This window comes from Corvus hawaiiensis, chromosome 8 (assembly GCF_020740725.1).
Source record: "Corvus hawaiiensis isolate bCorHaw1 chromosome 8, bCorHaw1.pri.cur, whole genome shotgun sequence".
In the NCBI taxonomy this organism is placed as follows: domain Eukaryota; kingdom Metazoa; phylum Chordata; class Aves; order Passeriformes; family Corvidae; genus Corvus; species Corvus hawaiiensis.
In genome coordinates this window covers 31,714,742-31,732,980 of record NC_063220.1, presented here as the reverse complement: position 1 = coordinate 31,732,980, position 18,239 = coordinate 31,714,742, and the positions used below count along the sequence as shown (strand labels likewise).

The 18,239-nt window shown below is 38.7% G+C and overlaps 1 protein-coding gene across 1 annotated transcript in view; it reads right to left on the bottom strand.

Annotated features, from left to right (window-relative positions):
• Nucleotides 1-1,677: 1,677 nt before the first annotated feature.
• Nucleotides 1,678-18,239, bottom strand: part of REEP3 (receptor accessory protein 3) — a 40,052-nt gene continuing 23,490 nt past the window's right edge. Inside the window, exons 4-8 of the mRNA XM_048311371.1 lie at nucleotides 17,764-17,884; nucleotides 16,316-16,429; nucleotides 9,027-9,174; nucleotides 6,433-6,584; nucleotides 1,678-5,623 (exon numbers count right to left, since the gene is read on the bottom strand). Coding sequence (XP_048167328.1) covers nucleotides 5,567-5,623; nucleotides 6,433-6,584; nucleotides 9,027-9,174; nucleotides 16,316-16,429; nucleotides 17,764-17,884 — 592 coding nt within the window. The 3' untranslated portion in view covers nucleotides 1,678-5,566. The remainder of the gene's footprint in view (nucleotides 5,624-6,432; nucleotides 6,585-9,026; nucleotides 9,175-16,315; nucleotides 16,430-17,763; nucleotides 17,885-18,239) is intronic.

Sequence of the window (18,239 nt, the reverse complement as noted above, 5' to 3'; positions counted from 1 at the left end):
TGAGTGACCTTTGGTACAAGTGCCTTCAAGACTCTAGCACACATGGTTAGGGTTGTATTTTTCCTAACATTATACTTGTTTACAATTACACTAACTTTATACAGGGGTTTAGGTTTGTTTTGGGGTTTTTCTTTTTAAGTCTTTCTCTTCAACCATATCAAGGAATTCTTTCATTTGAGGCAGTAAGGTAGGATGACCTCCCCTCAGTATTCTTAGTCTAGAAGAACTAAAATTACTAGAAATATTGGCTGGGGCAGCACAGCTCCCCGAGGAAGCAGTGAGTGCCACACCATGTAGTGTGGTGCACAGGAAGAGCTAAGTGAGGGTCAAAGTGCTGCTTACCTTGGAACTGTGACAGCCTGGAAAAAACAAACTTTCTAAATAATTTCTAAGCTTCCTCATCCACATAGTCACTGTACATTTAGCAGAGAGTAGTGAAATCCTACATTTTGAATTTGTAGGCTGATCCAGCTGCTTTCATGATTCCTATCCTAATTCAAACGGGGCAATCTGTTGCTGAACCTTGGCAAAGGCAGCAGATGTAAGACAGGCTCCCTTTCTGTTCCTGAATACATCTACAGAAAGGAGGAAAATAATTTTGGAAGTCTACTGATTTTACAACACCTATTAGATTTCCCCTCATATTCCACCATCTGTTTTCCCATGTTAGTGAGGAAAATACACAGTGCTTCAGAACTCAAACAAAAATCAAACCCAAACCAAAAACCCTGTCACCATTGCTGCTGCTGACTCTTCTAACATTTTAACCTAAAATGTATGTACCAGCACTAGTTTTGAATTATCAGATGATTCCCTGAGTGGGTCTTACCAGCATCATGTTAAACAGCAGGAAGACAGCTTTTAGCCCACATTTGGGAGCATTCCTGCTACCTGCTAAACATCAGTTGAAGAAATAAAGGAAAAAAAGGCAGCATTGTTTTCTGACATCCACAGTTTCTTGGCAGGGTGCTTGTACTGCATGAACTGTTCTGAATCAGGAACTGAATCACTGCAAGGTCCCTTAACAGTCACTCTGTGCTTCTGGGATGGATTTTCATAATGCTTAGAAACGATTTATTGCTACTGTCTTTTAAGCCTCTCTCCTCAATTCACCATATCAAGAAATTCTTTTCTTTGAGGCAGTAAGTCAGGAAGGCTTACAAACAAGGCCCAGAAAATGAGGTTACTGAGGTTTTTTGCTTGGGTTTTGGTAGGGGTGTTAACAGCTGACTTGAGGGGAGGTTTGAAAAAGGAAAGGGCCAAATTCACCTATGCATTGCCCCTCTGGATTACCAGAAAAACTCTGACTAGGGAACACAAAACAAAATCAGTTTGCTGTCCAGCAGTTCCCCAGGAAGTTACACTCTTTTGGGACACTAAACATCTCAATTTTAATTTACTCTGAACCAAATACCTAATCAAGACAGGTGACACTACAGCATTTTCAAGTTGCCTTTAGCAGGGTACATTTCATTTCAGCCTAAATCAGCTTCAGATTCAGGTTCACGGCAGAACCTCAAGGGCAGTTTAGTTTAGTCAAACTTCAGAGAGTTTTAAGTGTCTCTCCAAAGTTCAGAAAGGTTGCTTTCATGCTTGAACCATTATAATAAATAACAATACAGATTACATAGTGACTAGTTTGTTAATAGTAATTCAGATAATAAAATACCCACTGCATTCTGCTCAAAGCAGCATTTATTAAAGATAGCATCAAGATAAGTCAATGCACATAATGAAGCTTTCCATCCTACAAATATGTAAACAAGTTGACAGCAAGTTATTATTACAATATAAAAATTAAAGCTTACATTACATTTTTTTTAAAGCTACTACCTTCAGTCCAAATGTGTATTCTCTGGTTTGTAGCATTTAAAAATACAAGTTCTTGAAAAATGTTAAAGTATTGCCTTTGCACATACATTTTTGTAGAAAAAATAGTTAAAAATACCAACTTCCCATTAATAAAATCAACACCAAAAATAAAACACATTTTTGTCAGGAACAGCAATTAAATGTGTCCAGCATTTTCTCCACCATTCTGTTTTACCAAGTTATCTTCTATTTTAAAATTCATTACAGTTTGCAAAATGGATATTATGAGGTTACTTTCACACACCAAAGGAATTAGCAATATTGGCAATTACATTGTAATCAAAGTCCAGCCTAAGCTTATTTGCAGCTGAGGCCATCAATTTAATCCTCATCTCAAATTGGGTATTTTAACAAGCACAGTAGGCTCTTGCTGAGAAATCTTAGTCAGTTCATATATATTTTGGAAAGTCTTGAAACCTTGATATGATTTAAACAGAAACACATATTCTCTTTTAAAGCACTTTTAACCCCCAAGTCCCTGTTTAACTACATTAGCAGTCCTGTTGGTGGCAGTCAGTCAATTCTCAGGAAACACTTTGTTCAGAAGATGAGATAATTTGACATAAACTACATTTTACATTCCAAATCCAAAAAGAATGTTAAACATTGATTTTTAACATTTTTTTCAAGAAGTTTCCTGGCAAGAGCTAGACAGATGACTTCTGCAGTTGCTAAGGCAAGAGAAGTTTGAAAATTCCCGGTAGCCAAAGTTTAAAAGATTGTAGTGTTTCAAAACCAAACTAAGCTAAATGTAACAAGGAGAGAGAACTACGTATCACTGGGATGAAAGCTAATCATGCCATTGTGCCCTGACAAGCATCAGCTAACAATGAACAGTAAGAAGAAAAAAACCAAAGATAATCCAGTGAATCAGTTTGAGGATGAATTCAAAGAGCAAAATCAGGCTGGCAACAAAATATTTTTATAGTTGTCTATTAGACTGAAGAAAACAGCTAGGAAAACATTGAAGGTTTGATCATGTCAGTTATCTGAGAGAAAAGTACATTTATATGCAAACAGTAGTGAATATGAATAATACTGCCAGCTTTCTTAATTCCATGCAAGGTCCAGAAAGAGGAAGATTTATTTAGCCTTTATCACTACTGAGTTAGCAAGTGAAGTCTGCCAGAAGTTACAGCCTCAGGTACATAGAGACACATAGAGCAACTTCCTGACAGGAGTGTGGTAGAGCCTAAAATACTTCAATGATCTCTAGCCTTGGAAATGTGTTAAAAACACAACCCCCACAACAGGATCTACATGAACCCGTAACAGGAACTATAATCCTGAGAAAAGGGCTTACCCTACTCCTTCATGCAGGATTCTGTTTGGAGCAAGAGGATCATTTTTTTGCCGTGCTTGCTGGTAAAACAAGCACGATTAGTTACAGCAAAATGTGTCAGTGAGTGTTAAACTGGACAGTAAAGAGTTAGAGATTCCATCCCAAGCCCAGGTTAGTCTGCTATTCAGAGCAGGGTGAGATGCAAATAGAAGAGCTTTGCGTTCCCTAGTGTCTTCCATACCTTAACACACAGACAAGCCTCAGGGAAACAGATGAGAAGCACAAACATTCCTGGGGCAGCAGTCCCACATCCCCAGGGAGGCTGCCTTTGTGATCACTCCCTGCCCACAGCTCCTTTGAAAAGCTGGATAACAAGGTGCAGTTTAGGTTAGGGGACAGGATTTTCCCACTGTACTCATTTGGGAGAGAGCAGCCTTCCTGTCTTCCGGTATCCAACCGTCTTTCTGAGTAAAGGATTACAAGCTTTAGCCTTTTAATCACACATGGCCTGCTGGGACTTCTCACTAAAGCACTGAGGTTCCTCAGAGGTGCTGAAAGTGCTGTTGCATTTGAGCACAGCTTTGCCAAGGCCTTGCAGACACCTCCCACAGCCAGGGAGGAACGACACCAACACAGACCAGCTGCACTCGTACCCACAGAATTCAAACCCTGGCCTGAGTGTGCAGAAGACTGCTCTGAATGCCAGTCTATGCCAGCAGACCATCGAGTGCCTACCAGTGCTGTAACAGAAAAAGAAATGCAGCAGGCCCAAGCCTCAGGAACACATTTAAAATCTGCAGTAAACTTGCAGATGACTTTCAATACCTGGGGGAAGGTCTAAGGACTGAAGTCAGAGATCCAAGGATAAGAGGAAACAGATGCCATTTTCTCTTCAAGGGAAGTAACACAGTCTGTCCCAAAGATGAATAATAAAATACTATCTGCAAAAAGTGGGTGGCTTCTTCCTGAATCCACAGTAGAAATATAATCAGCCTAATTCTCAGAACTGCAGAAAATAGTACCAAAGGTGACCTAAAAAAGTAACTTTGACAAGCCACTGCCTTGAAAAACATTTCAAAATTAATCTCTGCGCAGATATGCCATGGGACTCTAGGTTATAAAATGACTGACTACATGAACTAGACTTTCAGAAGAAGCTATTTATATGCAAATATTTTAGTAATAACTTCAGCAATAAAAGAAAGTACTACGCAGACCATTTTAGAATCCACATATGATATGCAATATACACTCATACATGTTCTAAAGTACATATATATACACATAGATTCGTTCTTAAAGCAATGTAGAGCAAAACCAAACCAGGACCTCACTAACCTATCCAACATGCCTTTATGGCAGCATGACTTTAACACACAGCTCATAGGCTGATCAGATCCCTGAGGCCTATCACTGGAATTGCTACAGGTTTTACTTACCACAATTTTAACCAAAATCTGACTTAAATCATGTTACATCTCTTTAGATGGAGGAAGACAGACACAAACACCATGAAACAACCTCACAAACAAAAAACGCTAAAAACCCCCCAAAAAACACACGCGCGCACACACACACAGAGACAAAACCCACACAGCTCTATAATACATAGAAAGGCACCTGATAGTATTGTTAGTAGCAAATATCTACAGCATCCTAAGTGTACTTATAAGCAGTCAAGATAAATTTTAAAAAGATCATGAAATACAAGAATTGCTGGCATTCAAAATGTAACTCTAACCTATTAAGTCACTAAAATGACATGTGCAGTTGTAAATCATTAAGTGTGCAAAACTATACAGTTTTGCATAAAGTGCTCTATGTACTCCCAGTTTGCACCTATTAGTATTACATAAATTTGTTAAGCTTGGCAATATGATGCAAGATGATGACATTAAGGATACATCCTACCTACCTCATCTTTCCTTCTTCTTTCCCACCATCATCCACTGTCCTTTAAACTGTACATTTAAAAATTACACAAAGGCCTTTTTCAGGAATTGTAGTTCAGAAAAATATTTCAAGTAAATCTATTTTTCCATGTAAACTTGGGGACACTATGGTTCCATTTTCACAAGCTCTAGATACTTACAGCTTCTGCTAATTCAATTGGAGTTGCAATTATTTCAGTCTGTTCAATACCTCTGGCAAAAGAGTGTTTCCTGTTACTCATTTAACTCCCATTTAAGGAGTGATGAAATTTATGCTGTAACTTATCCAGATTTAAATCTAAACAATAAGCAATTATAGAAAAACAGAGTAATACTTTATCTGATCACTTAGGCTCACAAAACCAAGTCCTACCATATCTATTCATACAGACTCATTCTAGGAATTGTACACAGATCTTTAACACTTGAATTCAAGTTATTGTAGTACAGCAGTTTCTCTTGCAGGCATTGTGCAGTACACTTAGAAGTATACAACAGGTCTCTTCTTTACTCTGTATTTCAGTGATCCATATCGTATCTGAGGGGAAAAATAAAGTTAGAACAGAGTTGAGTCACACCAAGCAAAAATATGATTCACCTCCTGTAGTGGGTTGAACCTCAGCTGATGGACAGACTTTTAGACAAACCACAACACCTCCCCACTAATCCTATTTAGCAAATGTCTTTCGGTGTGTTTTAGACACCCCAGTTTCACTAAGAGAATCTACCTATGACTCAATAAGATAAAGTTTCAACAGAACTGGGCAAGAGGAGTAGGTATCATCTGTTTTCCTGGAATGAGCCAAAAACTTTTATGAGACACCACAGAGATTTATCCTGAAGTATCTTTAAATTTTGTGATGCACACACATACACAGTGCATTGAACCCCAGCTAGGATCTTCTCTTTGTATATTACAGAGTCAGGCCATATGCCTGTGGGAACAAAAAAATTCTGAATATTCTTTATTTTTTAAACAGCAGACGTTTAAGTGTGCACAACATGCAGATACTATTGCTATCGATATCCCTTTCAAGGTGAGCGGTTCCTGAAATTTGGGCTTGGTGGTGCCAGCATTAGCATTACAAGCACAGAGTCTATTTCATCCCCTCTCCCTGTTCCTTGCTTAGTTCCTTTCATTCATGTATTTCCCCTAAACACTCCAACCTACAAAAGCGACAAACTTAGATATTGTTATCATATACTTCCTTCCCCATTTAGCATTCCACAAAACCCAGTTATTGTTGACAACTCCTCCAAGATTAAAAATAAAAATAAACTTCTGCATTATGAAAAATGCCAGTGTACACTGAAAAAACAAACTCAATTAACCAGGATTATACTTGCCTCTTTACGGCCTTTGATAGTTTTCACAGATTTCATACTCTGAGTTCTTCGAAGACCTCTCTGAGCAAACATTTCATCCTCTGAATGTGTCCCCTCCATCTCTTCATCTGTTTTGTCATCTCCAGGATTTTTTTCCAGTGGAGTTTTGTAACCTTTAAATAAAAATTATAAAAAGAAGTAGCTGTAATTTCTATGCTTCTAAGAAAGCCATGATTTTCATCTTTAACACAAGTGATTCATCCTTTTAAATTATGCATTCATTTCAAAACAGAAACATCTACTCTGGCAGGAATTTGGTACTTCTAATCCTACCACTTGGTTCCACAGGTATGTAATACAGTGATTCTTCAGTTGTCAAAGCTGAAACCACAAGCATGCTGCCATTTTCTGCTTTACACCGAACTGCAAAAACCTCAGTGGTCATCTCCAGAAGTACTTAAGATTTTTGGATACAATCCACATGAGAGGGAGGTCACACTTAGATAAACCTTTAAAGGTCCCTTCCAATCCAAACCATTCCATGACTCTGATTCATAGGATCTTTCATCATACTCTCATCCCTCTCCTGCATATTTAACACCAAAGCTCCTTTCAGATGGGTAACACACCGAAGTACTGTTAAGGGTTGTTAACATCCTGCAAAACCAGGACCAAGATTATTACCCAAGACTCTCACTAGAGGGCACAAACTGCTTAAAAACACCTTCCAAAAAGCTCCTTGGGGTCCAGCAGCTCCGAATCCCCATCACAGACCTATCACAAAGCTCCCAAATCCAGTCTGGTTCCTTGTTCCTTCCTCTGCCAAACTCTCCTTTTACCCCAGAACCTACAGGCTGTAACACTCAGGAACACCTTTTAGACTCCAAACCAAACTTTATTAATGACCTGTGTATATTTCATCTTAAGCCAATATTTTATTTAGGCTTAGTTAATTTTTTCCTCAATTTTTTTTCCCTAGAAATTAGAATCACATCATCTATTCCACAGCTACTTGAGGCAGACATTCTGTCATTCTCTTCTGCCATTTTAGAGGCAACACGTCTCTGCTTCCAATACAGTTTCAATTCATCTTTTTCAATACAAAAGATTTCAATCACATCTGTTTCTCAGTTTCAGACTAGGGATGTTTGTAGTGACACCAATTCTTCCTTATCTGTTTGTAACACCTGATGCATCAGCATCCTATCTGCCTTTTTCACAGCAAGTACATTGCCAGCTCAGCATCATCCTATGATCCATGTCCTACAACTAGGCCTTTTCAATCAATTTGCACAGAACTCCCAGCTCAGACCACAAAAAATAACATCCTGCTAAGCATTACAGATTATTGCTACACAGTGTTCCTAAATCTATGTGTACTTCCGGGTTTTTTAAAGTTCCTAATGTTGAAGAAAATTCAAAGAAAACAGGAGAGCTATATGCTATATTTGAGTCCAGGAGCAGAAACAATTAAGTTCAACTAGCTGTAAGAAAGCTTTTTGACATTTGAGATTGAATCTCACAATCAGTGATTATTTATATGAAGTAATTTTTTTAGGAATTAAATTTAGAGCATTTTCAAGCTATTTCAGATAGATAAGTAATGCTCTCTTACTGAGAAACAGCCCCAGCACAACAGCTGCAGTGACATCATCTCTAGTGCAGCTCTTCATTAATTCTTGGCTTTCTCTCCACCCAGAAGCTCCAGTTCACACTGCCCTGCACAGGATACCTTCTGGGGAAAATGTGCAATTCAGCTTAGGGCCCTTCAGCTGGCCATCTATTCCTTGAAACATCATGGGCTACCACGCAATTCATGGAATTCCTTGTACCCCACAAGCACTTCCCCTCCCCAAAAACGGAGGGATGAGAAGGAATGAAAGGCTTAGGTGAAAAGAAATAGCCCAGATCTACTTCTTTTGTGGGAAATATCAACTCCTTTACATCACAGCGTCACCATTTAAAAAGGTGCAGTTGCCAGACTTCCAGTAAAACCTTCCTTCAAGCATCACAAGCTCAAGAGCGAAGTGTTGATGACAATAATAATACATGTAATATAATAATGATATAATAATATCTCTGAACAATATCATATATTGGTCACCACACACCATCTTCTGAGTGTTGATGGGCATCAGTCCATTATGACAACTTGATGCCTTTCTTATTCCTATCACCATATACAATTTTACATTTTGATCTCTTACTACAGACCTAGTGAATTCATTTCTAGTAATTTTCTCTTCTATTTACCAAGCTTCCATATATTTTCATGTTTAACTTTTTGTACATTTGTCACAGAAACACCACTTAATCACACAATTTTTGACTTCAAATTAAGCTTTACTTCGGTAATAAATTCTTGTTGCCAATTGGCAAGGACAGGAATAATGAGTATAGTTTGATTACACAGAGTGGCTGTGAGAAGAAAGTAATTCAGGAAGGATTTCCTAACTGTCCAAATTTACTTTGCTCTCATGTACTCTGTTTAAGTGTACTGGAATTCTTTGAGGCATTTTCCATTTAGAAATGGGGTAAGTGTATCTCTGCTCTTCCACTTTTGCTTTGGGTGAATTGTTCTAACTAGGGGGAAAAAAAAAAAAATAGATACATACCTGAAGATTCACTTGCAGAGGCTCTGGTTTTCTTTTTAGCTTCTGGCAATGTCTGATAAGGTCTCTGTCCAACAGGCTCATCTCCTTGTATAGTGGTCAAATCATGCATACTGAAACTTCTCAGTTTCTCAGTTATTGCACCTTGGCTCTGAAATACAACAACAATATCTTTGAAAACCAGGTAGAGGTTTAACTTTGCTGCTCAGCTTAGGTTAAGATGTCTAAGCCCATGCTTCCTTGCTGCACAACAAAACACATTGAACGCATGTTCAATTTACGCATGCAGTTGCTTTACATTTGCTTTAGATACTGCTTTTACCCAAGCTTAACTGTGGATTGCTCCCAGGTGACAAAGTTACACAAACTACAGCTTAATTACAAATGATGCATTTCACTCCTTTAAACTGAGCAAATAAAGGCTTCTTGGGTAAGGGCAAGTATTTAAAAGAAACACACATCAGAAATGTTCCATTCACTTCAAACGTGGCAGTTCAAGGTAGCATGACACTGAGTGTAACACTCCCACTTTAAAGAGTATGGTTGAAGATAGTTTTCTGCTGTTTTATGTTTTACCCTCCACAAATGTGAATTTCTGTAAGGAGAAAAGTGTTAAAAATGCACTCTGTAACATTAACTCAAATAACTGAGAAACTGGCAGCACTACAAAAGCAACTCTAGTTGACAGAAACTTGCAACCACAAACCAAAGAGGTCCTGCCTGGAGCCCAGGATAGCAGGTCCTCTTACCAGTATAGCTTTACTGACATAATACCAACCCAAAATCTAATGCTACACAGGAGAATAGTTAGTCACATATGAACATGAGTATTCCTTCTCCAATTGTCTTCACATCTTTTCTATATGGAACCTATGGAAATTTCCCTGTTGGAAAGAAAGGTCATCCAGCAGTTCTTCCATCTTACATCAGATAATGTTATTATTAAAGCATTAAAGATTAATTTATTGCATAGGCAACTAAAAGAATAAGACCATGAGAACAAGTACTCAAAGTCATGTTAAAATAACATTTAATTCTTCCCTCTCTGGCATAAGGGCAAAAAATAACCATTTCAAGGAAAGGTTGACAAGCCTGTGCATGAATTCCGCTTCAAGGAAGTGTTAAAAATTTTGTTTCATTCTTTCAAATGAAGCTTTTAAGTAAAATTCTGCATTTGAGCAGTATGCTAGCTAGCAGGAGCAGAAACCTGGGTACAATTCCATACACGTTTTTCTGCAACGGCAGCAGAAGGCAGTTCTGGCACCACTGGCCACAGCCATTTGTTCCCACTCTCATGACAACAACTGTTTGCATGTGGTAGACCAGCACACTGAATTATTCCACGTTAAAAATAGCCATGTAAAGTGAAGAGACAGTGGAATTAAAGCTCCTTAAGTCTGCATGGGTACCAAAAGGCCGGGGGAAAGTGGCTGAAACCTGATACTTATTTTCTAATGACTAGTCATTAGTACAGCATATAAAATAAAGGCAGTGGACAGTGTGTTACTCAAGCTTGACAAACCCATTATCATTCTTACCCCACCATTCATACATTGTCACCAAACAATAACAAAGAAAAGGTTTCTTCTGAGAGAAGTAGATGCCTTAACTTTTCTATCTCTTCCTACATACTTGTAGGATAACTCACAGTTCTCAAAATTTAAGTACACCTTGCCTTTGAGTTAAAATGCATTATGGACACTGTATAGTGCCTGTATTAAAGATTATAGAAATCCTGAAGTCAAATTTGGTCCCCAAAATGGTTTAAGGCAGGTCTCCTAAGATTCCTCCTAAGGCAGGAAAAGTCCTGCCCTTCCACTACTCTACTTCTTGAACAGAAAAGCATTTCAAGTAAAGTGCATCAGGAACCAGCTATGCCTGAGAACTTTATCAGCTGCTATGACATGGAGAAGAGAACTGGACAAAGAGCTGCTTCTTTTGACAAGTAACAGCTTACAGTATCTGCTATAACATACAAGACTGTTCATTAGTCTGCGTCCAATGCTTGAAGAGGTTGAACAGGACTCAAGTCTCAGACACTGAACACCGATGAACGTGTAAAATGGACCTAGTTGGTTCTCAGCAGAACGCACACAAATTCAGCACAACTCCACTCACCAAGTGTGAACAGAGTCTGCTTAAACTAGTGACAGAGGCTGGTTTTGGGCAGCAGAAGTATAGAAAGACACACTTGTGTAATAGTTGCCCAGAGAGCTCATTCATCATGTGGTATACCACAAAAAGACATTTGGAAATTGTACAGGATAATACAATTAAGATTATAACAACTAACATACTAAGAATTCACATTACTAGCCTGTATTTCTTATTCCACTGTAGATAGAGGACTAGATCCAAGCTGGAAACATTCAGCCCTATTTTCCAGGGCAGCTTTTGGATACAGAATTTTGTTTTTCAAAGGGGAAAAAAAGTCAAGTATGTGCCATAAAATAACATTGTGCCCTTAACCAAACTGCATGGTTGAGCTGGAGCTCCTGTGGAGCACTGCCTCATTCAGGGAGGACGTAAGGGATTTATACAATGGGCCCTTCATTCCAGAACTACTTGCCAAGATGGAAAGTTTTACTCAAGTTACACACAGAAAACACTGAGAAGTTTGAAAGGATATGTACACAACTAAAAGATGCAGCACACATGCTTGAGAGTCAGAGTAGGAATGGGGGTTGCACAACCACTGCTGTGCTGGGTAGGCCCCATCACACACTGTACTAATCCTATGCAGGTACTCCCTACAGTGCCCCCAGTCTCCATCCCACCCCAGGAAGATCCAGTCTAGCCAAATCAAGATTGATTTCTACTTCAACTCCACTGCATAGACTGAAGGACAAATTTCAAGGTGTTCTGTGTGGGTGTGCATACCACTGTACTCACACTGCATTTAAGACTTAAGAAGATTCTTCCACCCCCATGCCCAAAAGCAGCAGTTAATTGCTTTCTGCTGAAACAAAGCATTCTGTGAGGATCTGGATTACTATCAGCTCAGGATGAAAGTCTGGCTGAAAAATATTAAATTCCTTCCTACTGCAGGAAATGTGAGATTAAATACCCTCTACTGCAGGAAATGTGAGAGTAACATTCACATTTAGAATAATAATGCTTTAAGAGCTTTGATATTTTGTTTGAAAGGTCAGAGAGTTACATCTTGAAAGGAACATGTTTGCCCTAAAAACTGAAAGCAGAGCAATTAAATTGTAGGTGGAGCTGAAGGGGATCTCCTGCTTCCACTCCCATGCCATGGACATGGCAGCAGCCATCACCTCTCCCCAGATATACACACCCCAAGATGCTGCTCAGGAGAAGATGGTAGCACAGGCACCACTGGTGGCCCATTATGTCAACAGTTCCTACCAGTAAGGAAGGAATACATCGGGTTGCATCCAGCCCAGAGGCTGGTAACTAAGTTAGAGCACAAAAGATTGAGATACATACATTTACAATTACAATGCCAGGGAAAAGAAATTAATCACACAAGACCTTCAGCGCTAAAATTTCTATGTAAGCAAACACTGAAGAGAGATGAGCTGTGAAGTCTGTGTGTTGTCTTAAACAAAATCCAAGTCTTAAAGAATGATTTTGCTTCATTATTCAATAGCATTCCCTAAAACATACTAAACTTTTTCAGAGTCCGCATTCATTAGCAGTGACCAATGCGAAAGACCAATTAAAGTTGCAATATGTTTCTAAATCATTTTTTAAAATAAATATAGCATATTTAAGGATATCCTTTCAAGACTACTCAGCCTCTAGTAAGCTATTAGTATGCAGTCTCATCAGCTGACCCTCATACATGAAATGACATTTTCTATTCTGTTATTGAGCATGTACTTCTATAGTCTATATGCTTAACCCAGGGAAGTTGCTGCAAACAAACACCACACTGTCTGCCTCAGGGACTCTGTTGTTTAAATTGGACTTGCACCCCTCAGTGGCCAGGATCATTGACTGGAGCTGCCTGCCTTCCTTGGACAAGTTCTCAATGGACTCTGCAGCATGCAGCACCCACATTCTCAGCTGTTCTCCCCCTGATCCAATCCAAGCTGACAGGGAATGACTTCTGTTCCCTCTCAACCTGCAGAGGGACTGCTGCCCCGTGAATGACCTCTGCAGCATGCCAGGCAGTCCCAGCAGGGAGGAGGATGAAAGCAGTATTGCTCCCCACAGTGGTACTGGCTGTGTGCCACAGCTGGCTGCGAGATACCTCCTTCCTCTGCCATGCCCTGAGTGGGGAGAAGGGGAAGTCTGAGCAAGGCCAGGAGAATAATAACCAACAAAAAGGCAGCAGATTCAGGATGACTAGAAGGCATTCAGAAAACACAGCCCTCAAAACGTATTATCACCACCACTTTACAAATTAACGCTATTTGTGCGACCTCATAAAGAGGGACAGAGTATTTCACAGCTTAATTAGCAGCCACCCTGCTCATGATGATAAAGACACCAGTTTTCACTAGTAGCTCAAGAAATCAGAATTCATGGGTTGGCAGAAATTGAAACATACAGGTAACCATCATCTCAGAAGACCTGAAAAGCTGATGCATCAAAGTATGAGATGCATCAGTGGAACTGAAGTGTCGCGGATATAATTTCCCCAAATCCATAAACTGCTGAGCTATTGAGGCATCTTGTTTCTGATTCTTTTACTAATAAAAATTTCCTTCAGTATATAAAAATTCAGTACAGACTATCTTTCATCTCTAAGCCTCCTGAAATCAGGATTTGTTTTCTGACATGCTAATTTAACATAATTTATTTTGCTAATGTAAGCTATTTAGCAGGTTTTGAAACACTACATTTTAAATGAACAGGGGCTAACTAGTACCAGCTAAAAATATCATTATGAGAATGTAAACTATAAGCCACTACTGCTGCCAAATATATTTCAATTTAACTACAGGGGAGCAGGTTTAAATCTATGTCAAACTTTCAGTAGACTGACCTGGCTGGCTGCTCCAACCTCCCTAACAGAGCCAACTAGCCTTTTAATGGTAATCCCCTATTCCTTTGACAACCCTTGGAGAAAATCACTCTTTCCCACATTTGATCTTCAAAATATTTCAGCAAGTTTCCAAGCAATTTTACTACCCTCCTAAAGTCAGCATAAGCAGTTTGCTTGGACACTTCAGTGTCTTTTGACATAGGTTCAAATCTCACACACATGTTTAGCCTCTCCCCCTCTCCTAATTTGAGATCTGCTATGTCAGAATAAGGATGTGTGCTCTATTTAAAAAAAGGGTAAAAAAAGAATAGTGATGAAAGTGTGTCCTCTTTCCCATCAAGACTGATGCCACTGCTACAATTCCATTCCCAAAATCCTATAGCATGCTCCACCAGCTCTTGCTGAAGGGATAATCTTTTCACCTGCTGGAGGCAGCAGTCAGCTCTTGAAAAACAGGAAACAAAATCGAGAACACATGCATTGTGTCCATTTGCTTGCATGGAGCAGGCACGCTCAGCTTTTTGGAATGACAAGCACAAGAGGCTTAACATGCCAAAATAAAGATTTTTTTTCAGTGAGTCTCCTCTTTCATACTGTTTAAAAATCACGTCTATTCTAGGTCTTTGGTATTGTGGTGGTTGTTTTGCCCAAGCATCTGATCTGCACTGAACTAATTCTGTACAAATATTCATGAGTATGTTTAACAAGTTTTAACAAATAGAGCAGGCATCTTGCCAGTCACAGCTGAATAGCAATGAAATCTAAACACAGACATTTCAGAAAAAGTTATTATTTCAGAAGAAAATGAGAGGAGATATTGGTGTTACTTCTTTTACAATATTTCTGTAACATCCTAAAAATTAACAAGGAAATATCCAACCATAGCCAAACATGAGGAACACACACAAAGCACAAGTATCCTTACAGGTGCACATTGTAATAAATTTGTAATGCAAAGAATTTGTATTTTAGCATTTAGCACTTAAACTTTTTCCCAGTAGAGCACTTTGGGTGTTTGTTTGTTGGGTTTGTTTGATTTGTTTAAATAACCTATTTTTACTCTGGATACTTTTATTCCTTTGGAGGTGCACTCTGTTGCATTCTAAATTATTTCATGTCTCAAGGCAATACTAAGAATTTGAATAACAAAAAAAAAACCCCCACAGTGATCAAATTTAATCACTTTCTCAGTATTTTAGGCTCATTATGACCATATTTAAAATCAAAAAGTTATACTGCTACCACCCACATGTATCTTTAAAAAGAGAGGAAAATGAACAAACAAGATATGCATGACTACTTTTTGAAAGCTTTTTGAGGTAGCATGTGAAAATGTAGTTTTTAGGAAAGTCTTTGATTTACAACACAGGAAGCTCATATAGAAGCCCAGACATTTAAGCTAAATGCCAGCTGTACATACTCAACTTTGACAGCTCAGGATCTCAACACTGTTTTCTGTTATCTAGTGACAGTGTTCAGGTTTTCAGTGCTGTTACTATGAGCACAGTGGTTCCATTTATTCCCTGAAAGAAATTAATCCTGATTGCCTTAAAACTGGGATTTCACTTGGACATACACCTTTTTCTCTCCCTACTTTTTATTTGTGTTTTGGTTTTAAATTACTGTTAGGTAGGATACACCTTGTCTGAAGTATATTCCTTTCAGTGGTGCACAAATTGCTTAGAATCTTACATACAAGCTTATATTTTGTCTTCCTAGACCCAGAGCCCTCTGAAATACAACTGAAGGTGATGAGTTTTTGTAGGAAGGTAAACTGGGGAAAACAACAGATTACTTCATAGCTTAATGGAAAATAGATGACAAAGCAAGTGTATGCTAAACACCAATAGGCAGGCTTATGCTTAGTATATTAATTTAATAATTCATTCAACAAATTGCAAACCAGTTAATTGTGTCAAAATAACTTTTACCCATGGTAGTAGTCTTTCATGCCTTAATTAATATGTAGCATTACCTCAGGTTGATTGGAGAAAAACAGCAGAAAAGCGAGAAATCCTTTTAAAAGTTTGTTTACCAACAAGAAAGCACAACAGAGACAGAAAAGAAACAATGGTCATTTTTACCAAAAGCCTGCACAGAAAACTATGTGGTACCTTCTGAATTAAACTGATCCCCATCATCCAAGAAATAACTACAAGCCATCTTCAACCAACCAACATGGTATGAGGAGGAGAGGGCTGCAAGCCTTTAATGGTGTCCCAGGTTTTCAATACACTTGCAGAATTTATCTTTTTATTTAAGAATGCTAAATCCTCAGTACAATTACACTGTTCTACATCAAGCTCAAAAGCAATTAATGCAAGCAGAAAGTTACCTTTACAGCTGCTGTCACTGCAGCAGTTGCTGCCAAATTCAACCCTTGCCTTCCAAAATTCACCATGGTCTCATAGCCTCTTTCTTTGGCTTGGACGATGTACTCATCAATCTCCTAAAAGCAAAACATATTTAAAGTTTAGAAGGCTGTTCATAACAGAGCAGTGTTGCCCCACAGTATTATTTTTCCATCAATAAAGGAAGACAGAAGAAATATTTAAGAAAATATTTAATGGGATACTTACTGCTTTTATATACAGATGTTTTGTTCATTACAACTCTCATTTAAGAAAAGGATTATATGTGGTCAAACAAGAAGATAGATCACTTTTGTACAGCTCAGAAACATTGCAACAAATTCCTTGCAGAGAATAAGCTTAACTTATTGGACAGAAGTTTTTCAAGGAATAACATGCATTTCTAGAAATAACATCAATGAACATGAAGAAGTCAGTGAGCTCCCTAGAAAGGTAGGGCTGCCTTACAAAGAACTTCTGAAGCCACAGCTTTGACATAGTTAAGTACCAAGGACAATACAGTCATGACATTCATCTCCAGCTCTGGTAAATGCCTGGAGTTGAAGATAAACTCAGCGAAGTACTTCCCACCAGTTCACAGACTACAGGGAAGTATCCCTTTAGCTTACAAAGTTGCAAATTGTTTATAGCTCAACCTTCAGAAGGTCAAGATGACTGTTTCTATCAGTGGCAATCTTGTCAGCTACCTGCTTTGCTCAATAAAGGCCAAGCCTAGCACTGACCTTTAGGAATGCTATTTTCTGCAGCGTGAGGCTTCTCAGTGCTTGCCTTCACACCTTTCCTAATCGCTCTTTGCACACATCCAAACAGGATGCTGAAAAAGAGCTAAGCAGAACTGTGTCCCTGTCATACTTTGACTAAAGCTAACCATCCTCTAGCTATTTTTATGTTTGGGTGTTTACTGTTGCAGACTGGTCTACTCTTGAAACTCGGTAACAAGTCTCTCCTCTTATCTTGTCAGTTTGCAAACCAAAAAAGAGTCATTGACGTCAATCATCCTGAGAAGTGTTATTACTAGTTTATGCTAGAAAAAAACGTTAACGTGAATAGCTTTTAGTAAAGCTGTGTTCATACTTCTGTGCAGAGAGTACTGCACATGTGCTTGCAGCAGAAAGTCAAGCTGCATCACTTCCACTCAACTGAGCTCCTCAGAGTGCATCAAGAACAGGGATGAGCAGGGAACACCAAGATCTCGTGTCAATAGGAAGCAGGACCTCGTCTGCTCAGGCAAGTTACACAGAAGCATAGACAGGGACAGTCATATGCACTTGCCTCTGCCAGTCCAAATTCATGCTGCCTGGCAAGCCAGTAACACACTGCTGTGCTTCTATAGTATATCTAGCAACAGCTTTTATTTCAGCATATGGTGTTTCCACATTAGGCATTAAAAATCTGAGAAGTTATTTCTTACCCTTTCTTTAGAAGAAAGCAGTGGGTGGAGGAATTTTCTGTAGATTAAGCTTGCCCCTCTAGTATATGGGGAAAGGAGCCAGATAACAAAAGCTATCTTCAGTTCATAGTACAGTGGAAACCTACAGACAAGTTAAAGGTTGCACAAAATCAACAATTGCAGTAAGAAAAGGCACAGTAACTAATCATTATGAAGAGATCATTTCAAAAATTATATTAGCATATAAGATTCTTCAAATACAAGAAGTTACATTAGACAAAAATTAAATGAATTATGGATTTATGGACTGTTGTCATTTAAGAAATGAAAACAGTTAATATACTTGCTTTGCATTATACATTCCTGCACAGAGAAATTCTAGGCCATCCTTTTAAGAGTTCCATTCCCCTACTCAGTTTCTACAGTGAAGCTGGAAATGTTGTAGTCCCTATTTCAAGTGACAGTGTACAGCAAACTTGAAAACAGACGCTGTTCAT